At 43.0% G+C, this 7,899-nt stretch overlaps 1 protein-coding gene across 2 annotated transcripts in view; it reads left to right on the top strand.

Moving 5' to 3' along the window:
* Window positions 1–7,899, top strand: part of LOC127645810 (myomegalin-like) — a 106,717-nt gene that overhangs the window by 92,371 nt on the left and 6,447 nt on the right. The window contains exons 7-8 of one of the 2 annotated variants that reach the window (XM_052129488.1): window positions 3,035–3,153; window positions 3,816–3,969. In XM_052129488.1, the coding sequence (XP_051985448.1) occupies window positions 3,035–3,153; window positions 3,816–3,969 (273 nt within the window). Of the gene's footprint in view, window positions 1–3,031; window positions 3,154–3,815; window positions 3,970–7,899 lie in introns of both variants that reach the window. The other variant, XM_052129487.1, reaches the window with a different exon arrangement.

The following is a 7,899-nucleotide window of genomic DNA, read 5'->3' as shown; positions in this document are numbered from 1 at the left end:
TAGGGGTCGCTCTTGGGAGCCCCAAAACACCTCAGATCTTTGAGAAAAGGGTAATGAAAATGTGCATATCACTCCCCCGGACATACGGGTATAAAAAAGAAAGTGTTTCAGTGGAACTGCTGTCCTCCACCTGAAAGAGTTCAGGCAGTTCAGCACTGACTGACACCGTGACCATGCCGAGAAAAGAGATGCTCTGAACTGGGGAGAGCTTGCTCTTTTCCCAGTTGACCCGAAGCCCAGATGGCTGAGGTGCATGAGCACCAGGTCCCTGTGTGCGCACAGCAACTGTCGAAAGTGTGCTAGGATCAGCCAGTCTTCGAGATAGTTGAGTATGTAGATGGGGGTGTCAGCTTCCTGTAGGGGGCTCTACGCTCGGGCTGTGGTGGAGCCATCTGGGCTTTCGCCACCGTAGGGGGACGCCCTCGGCGAGCAAATGGGGTACGGGATTTTGAGCCGCGCCAGGGAAAGATGTGCATTATAGCCTCCATCTGGTTCTTCACCGCTGAGAATTGCTGGGCAAAGACCTCAACGGTGTCGCCGAATAGGCTGATCTGGGAGATGGGCGTGTTGAGAAGGCGAACGTTGTCGGTGTCCCCCATCTCGACCAGATTCAGAATTTGTTGCTCTAATAAATGGTCTTATATAGCACCTTTTTAACCTTAGCGGTATTCAAAGCACTTTACACTACGTCTCATTCACCCATTTACACACCAGTGACGGCAGAGCGATTGGGAGCAATTTGGGGTTCAGTGTCTTGCCCAAGGACACTTCGGCATGTGGAGTCGTGTAGGCCAGAAATCGAACCGCCAACCCTGCGATTAGAGGACAACCTGCTCTACCACCTGAGCCACTGCCACCCCTAAATAGAGGAAAATATACTCTTTTCAGAAATATATATTCTTTTAGTAGTGCTGTCGAAGCGCCCAGTGGCATAATCTGCACTAATCGTAGTTAGAAGGAGAGAAAGCTGCTGTATATCCAATAGCATAAGCTACTTTCAGAGGTGATTGGAACAGCAGTAGTATTCAGCACGACCGTATTACACAACCGCTCGGCTCCGTCAAGTCAAGTCAAGCTTTATTAAGATCCCTTATGGGCAATTTGGGTGCAGCACAGATAAACAGACACAAACTGACACATACAAATACATCATAATAGCAATAACAATACACATTAAGAATTTCAAATACAATAAATACATAAAATATAGAATAAAAAATATAAAAACCCTTAATAAATACCTTTAAGACTTATTTAGTAGTCTAATTGCACTCGGAACAAAGGAGAATTTATATCGATTATTTTTAATCTTTGGTAATCGATAATCGACTGAACTGAGGGCAGCATGGAGAACTCTGGGTATAAGAAGTGTTCACTGTCTAAAATCACAGAGTGTGCTCGACTCAAAACATTTCTGTTGAACAGACCTGTCAAGCATCTTTGCTCTTTGCCTATGATCTTCCCACTGTTTCTGAGCAGCTAATGGAAAAGGACAACACTGGCTCTATATTAGACTTATAGAACAGTTCCATCAGTGTCTTGTCTATATTAAATGATCTCAATTTTCTAAGACAATAAATGCGCTGCTGTCCCTTTTTACACAGGGCCTCTGTGTTCAAGTCAAACCGCAATCTTTTATCAATAATTGTCCCCAGATATTTATAGCTTTCCACACATTCCACCTTCTTGTTCTTAATAAATGTGTCTTGGGAAGGATGTGTTTGTGTTCTGAAGTCAATACTCATGTCTTTTGTCTTGGATACATTGAGCTGCAAACAGGCATCATCACACCATTTTACTGAAATCATCAACCACTGGACCATGGCAGATTTCATTGTCTTCTAGAAGACTCACAATGACTGTGTCGCTCTGCGAATTTTAAAAATGCCTATTTTTATGTTTACTTATACAATCATTTGTATATAAAATATACAATAAAGGAGACAAGACACATCCTTGAGGAGAACCTGTAGATGTTATCAGGGGGCTGAGAGACTACCATTTACTCAAGCACTCTTTGAGTTCGTTCAGTTAAAAAATCTAAGACCCAACCTACCAAGTTAAGATCAAGACCAAAATTAGTAATTAACTTATCTGCTAAAATATGTGGTTGTAGAGAATTAAAAGCAGATGAGAAATCAATAAATAAGAGCTTGGCGTGTGTTTTACTACCCTCTAGATGCTGCAGTACTATATTTAGTAGAGTTGCTGTTGCGTCCTCAACACCTCGCTTAGTTCTGTAGGCAAACTGAAGAGGGTCTAACAGATTCTTAGTTTTACCTAACAATTCTTCTTTTACTAATTTCTCAAAGCATTTCATTATAATGTACAACAAATCTGAATGAGAGCGGGCATTCCTTCTTTTATACCCGTATCTGAGGGGTTTTGGGGCCCAAGATCGACCCCTAGTGTCACTACATCAACACAATATCGAGTGAGTGACAGAAGGGGAACTTAACATCCTCTTAGATTCTGGATCTGAACAATCTTTCCTTTTTGTATCTTTATTGTTAAATCCCAGATTACGGGGCTCTCAATGTGGCTCCATGGGTAAATTATTACATTTTTACTCATTTTCAATGCTTTAAATCTAAATATGGGTCACATGGTATCAAGCTAGATTTTTCTTGTCCAACAAAACAAAGCTCTGAAGTACAAATAATGTTGGAACTAGAAATGTACCTTTATTTATTCATGATAAAACAGTAATGTGGATATCTTGAAACAAGAGTCCAAAATGACACTATTATTCAGTGAACACATGTGGCTCCTCAGTTATTGCAATGCCTATAGCCAGTATTTGCAACAACAACAAAACATTTTAAATTTACGATGAGGACCTCTGGTTGGGTTAACATGAAAAATCCTTTTGTTGTTTTTATTTAAAGTTAATTATAATGCAGACAAATACAAACTCAAACCCAAAAATAACAATATAGATTCTGAGAATTCAAATAAATAAAGAAATGCTTTTTATGTAAGAGTAATCAGGAAAAGACTGGTTAATGATGTTGTTGATGAAATGTTTCAGCAGTGTCCGTTCGATCACATGAGCAGCCTGAATGAGCATCCCTCCGTCACCATGGAGACGCTCCCTGAGGAGACATCAGGAAACATGAGCTTAGAGCCTGAAGAAGAGAGAGACAGACAGAGGTCAGACACACACACAACACACACAACACACAAACACACACACACACACACACACACACAACATACATATACACATACACAAACGCACACAACACACACACACACACACGCATGCACACAACACACACACATGCATGCACACACTGCACACGCATGCATGCACGCACACATACACATGCACACACACACAAACGCACACACACATGCATGCCTGCATGCATGTACACACAACACACACACGCATGCACACAACACACACACATACATGCACACACACACATGCACACACACGCATGCACGCACACATACACATGCACACACACAAATGCACGCACACATGCATGCATGCACACACAACACACACATGCATGCATGCATGCACACACAACACACACACGCACGCACACACACATGCACGCACACAAACACATGCACGCACACATACACATGCATGCATGTAAACAACACACGCACACAACACACACATGCATGCACACAACACACACACACACACACACACACACACACACACGCATCCAGGACTGTAATTGTCTACGTTATTATGGTTTTTTTTATTTCTTTTTTTCTGTATGTATTATGTTAATTCTATGATGTGTGTGTGTGTGTGTGTGTGTGTGTGTGTGTGTGTGTGTGTTGTGTAGGATCGAAGAGTTAACCGCCGCTGTGTGTTGTAAAGAGCGAGTGATTCTTGAGCTGATGGAGGAGAAGAGTCAGCTGACACAGAGAGTGAGACACATGGAGGAGCAACTACAACAACTGTCTGTCTCACTGATGCACAAAGAAACAGATGCACAGGTCTGTCTGGGACATGTCCCCACCAACTTTCAACATGTCCCCACCAACATTCAACATGTCCCCACCAACTTTCAACATGTCCCCATCAACATTCAACATGTCCCCATCAACATTCAACATGTCCCCACCAACATTCAACATGTCCCACCAACATTCAACATGTCCCCACCGACTTTCAACATGTCCCCACCAACATTCAACATGTCCTCATCAACATTCAACATGTCCCCATCAACATTCAACATGTCCCCACCAACATTCAACATGTCCCCATCAACATTCAACATGTCCCCACCAACATTCAACATGTCCCCATCAACATTCAACATGTCCCCACCAACATTCAACATGTCCCCATCAACATTAAACATGTCCCCACCAACATTCAACATGTCCCCATCAACATTCAACATGTCCCCAACAACATTCAACATGTCCCCATCAACATTCAACATGTCCCCACCAACATTCAACATGTCCCCATCAACATTCAACATGTCCCCACCAACATTCAACATGTCCCCATCAACATTCAACATGTCCCCACCAACATTCAACATGTCCCCATCAACATTCAACATGTCCCCATCAACATTCAACATGTCCCCACCAACATTCAACATGTCCCCATCAACATTCAACATGTCCCCACCAACATTCAACATGTACCCACCAACATTCAACATGTCCCCATCAACATTCAACATGTCCCCACCAACATTCAACATGTCCCCACCAACATTCAACATGTCCCCACCAACATTCAACATGTCCCCACCAACATTCAACATGTACCCACCAACATTCAACATGTCCCCATCAACATTCAACATGTCCCCACCAACATTCAACATGTCCCCATCAACATTCAACATGTCCCCATCAACATTCAACATGTCCCCATCAACATTCAACATGTCCCCACCAACATTCAACATGTCCCCACCAACATTCAACATGTCCCCACCAACATTCAACATGTCCCCACTGACTTTCAGATAATCAGAAATGCCGCAAATAACATTTGGGCAATTTTACCACACAGAAGAAAATACTTTAACTTAGACTATGATTTATTAAAATTTTAACCACTATTACAGTTTTTCTGAATTGCTAAAACATGTTTCTTGAAAACTTCACCCATTTTCTCACAACTTTAAACACAAAAGCAAATCTTCAAACTACATTCACAAAACCCCTGACTCTTTTGGCAAAATCAAACAATCGTCTTAAAATGTAAATTCGGTTCTATGAGATGAAGGGAGTGAGACATTGCTGTAAGTACTATGGGGAGTCCTTCTAGACAACCTTGTTGAAACTCTTATTCAATCACGGCAATCCTCTGATTGGCAATGGTGACTGAGCCCCGCCCCTTTAGGTGTGAGGTTGGCCTATATAAGCGGGCGCTCAGTCAACATTTCTTTAGAATTTTCTGACTGAGGAACAAGAGTGAGTCACTCGACATTGCCTTAAGCACTATGGGGAACGATATCCCATCATGCAGCACTACGTGACATTACATTCCCAGAGTTATAACACTAAATAAAGATATTCATAAGGACTCACAGGCCGACTTATAAGCCATATTAAAGTGTATATGAATAGTCTCCCACATGGAAATGAATGTATTCTGGGATCTATATGAACCATATAGATATACACAGTATGGGTTATTAACCCTCTCACAACAAGGTTGGGAAAGTTGGTTTTATCTCTTAGTGCTTATGTCTTTTAAAGGAGCAGTTCAACAGCATATAATTAGGTGGCTGTGTTGATTATAGTCGGTAACACTCCCTTAATAAGGGCTTGGGCTCACCCATTTGAAAGCAAGTAGCACTCTATACAGAGAGGACTTGTGAAGAGATGGATGCCACGTCCAGGTTATAAAACTTCTCAACCATGTTTTGTGATGAACATCCTGCTGCCAAACATATGTCCTGTAAGGACACACCATTTTCCTATGCCCATGATGAGGACATGCCTCTTGTTGAATGCGCTTTGACACCAATAGGGCAATTCGCACCCTGTGATTCGTAAGTGAGGGCGATCGCATCAACAATCCAGCGAGAGAGCATTTGTTTGGAGATGGACATTCCTTTTGCGCATCCTCCATAACAAATAAAGAGTTGATCCGACAGCCTAAACTGATGGGTGCATGCAACATATTTATGCAATGCTCTCACTGGGCATATGCGTAGATTGTTCTTCATCTGAATTAAATGTAGGGAAAAGAAGGCTTGTAAACGAACCACCTGAGTCCTGAAACCCCATTGATATCACCTTAGGCACGTAGACGTTTCTAGGTTTAATGGTGGCTTTTGACAGATCTGGACCAAACTCCTGGCATGAGCTCTCAATCGACAGCACCTGCATGTCACCCACCCATTTAAATAAGGCCAAAGCCAATAGGAGTGCAGTCTTTAAGGAAAGCACCCGCAGCTCAAAAGATTCCAGTGGATCAAACGGGGAGTTTGTGAGTGCCTTCAGAACCAGATTCAAGTCCCAAGTCGAGACCATAGCAGGACGAAGGGGTTTCAAACGCCTCGCTCCCCTAAGGAGCTTTATGACTAGATTATGTTTGCCTGTTGAAGAGCCAGCCTCCAGGGAATGGTATGCTGATATAGTCACTACACAAACCTTGAGGGGTAAGACCAGCATCCAGCTGCTCTTGAGGGAATGACAAAATCTCAGCTATTGGGCAGTTCACTGGGTTTTTACCACGTAAAGAGCACCAATTTGCAAAAACATGCCATTTAAGTACATAGAGGTGTCTCGTGGACAGTGCTCTATTAAAGTAATATTCATCACCATCTGAACCAGGGCTGGTCTGATGTGCACAGTTCAGGGGTCACAAATATAGGTTCCACAGCTCTGACTGGTGATGCCAAATCATGCCTTGTGCTTGAGAGAGAAGGTCTTTCCTCAGCTGTATTTCCTACAAAGTCCATCTAGTATTTCTATCATCTCCAGAAACCAGGAATGATTGGGAGGCGCACCTGGGTAAACACCTACTTTCGTTTCGCCGGCCATTGGTGAGCCAGTGTACCCACACACAGCGGGGTTTGGGACATGGAATACCAGAGGGGACAGTGGGTGTTCTCTATGAAGGCAAATAGGTCAACTTCTATTTATGCTATTTATGTACGTCACTACTGTTGTGTTGTCCGAATGAATCAGAACGTGGTGATTCACAATGTCGGAATGAAAATCTCTCAAAGCTAGAAAGACACTCGTTTCACACCTGTCCAGGTGCCGAAAGCCGGTTGTCCATCGTACACCATGCCCATACCGGTGTTGGATGCATCTGTGGTCACCACTTTTCTTTTGAAGATTTAATCTAGCATAACACCCTGTTGGTAGAAGTTATCTGAGTTAACATTTTGAATGGGCGCTTCGCTAGCGCACAATTCAAGTGTCTCAGGTCTAGATTGGGCTGAAGCCCACCGTCTTTCTTCACAACAATAATGGATGTAAACACCACTGTGTGTGTCATGTTCTGGGACAGTCTCTATGCCGTTTTTTGTGAGGAGACTGTGAAACTTTGTGTGTGAATCTCTGAAGCGAGGTGGCCGGCATACAAAATGAATCGTATAACCGTGCTCGATTGTTTTTAACACCCAGTCCAACACGGCCCTGTGGAGTCGCCACGTGTTTGTGCAGCGGGACAGCAGGCTAATTGACACGCTCGCTATTGGAAATAGAGCGCCGCTCACCATAGGGAAGTGGTTGAGCATAGTGTGTGGGATCAATGATATGTGTTTGACAATGGGTGCTTTTTTCTCTTTTGTGAGATCAACCTCTGTTTGAGTAATACACAAAGAAGCAACATTTTTAACAATGTCCCATTCTTGATGAACAGTAAAAGGGAAAAGGGGAGAAACACTGTGCACCTTGAATCAAGCCTTCTTCGGCTCTGAGCCATGAATAATG

This window comes from Xyrauchen texanus, chromosome 6 (assembly GCF_025860055.1).
Source record: "Xyrauchen texanus isolate HMW12.3.18 chromosome 6, RBS_HiC_50CHRs, whole genome shotgun sequence".
In the NCBI taxonomy this organism is placed as follows: domain Eukaryota; kingdom Metazoa; phylum Chordata; class Actinopteri; order Cypriniformes; family Catostomidae; genus Xyrauchen; species Xyrauchen texanus.
This window is presented reverse-complemented; position numbering and strand designations above follow the sequence as displayed.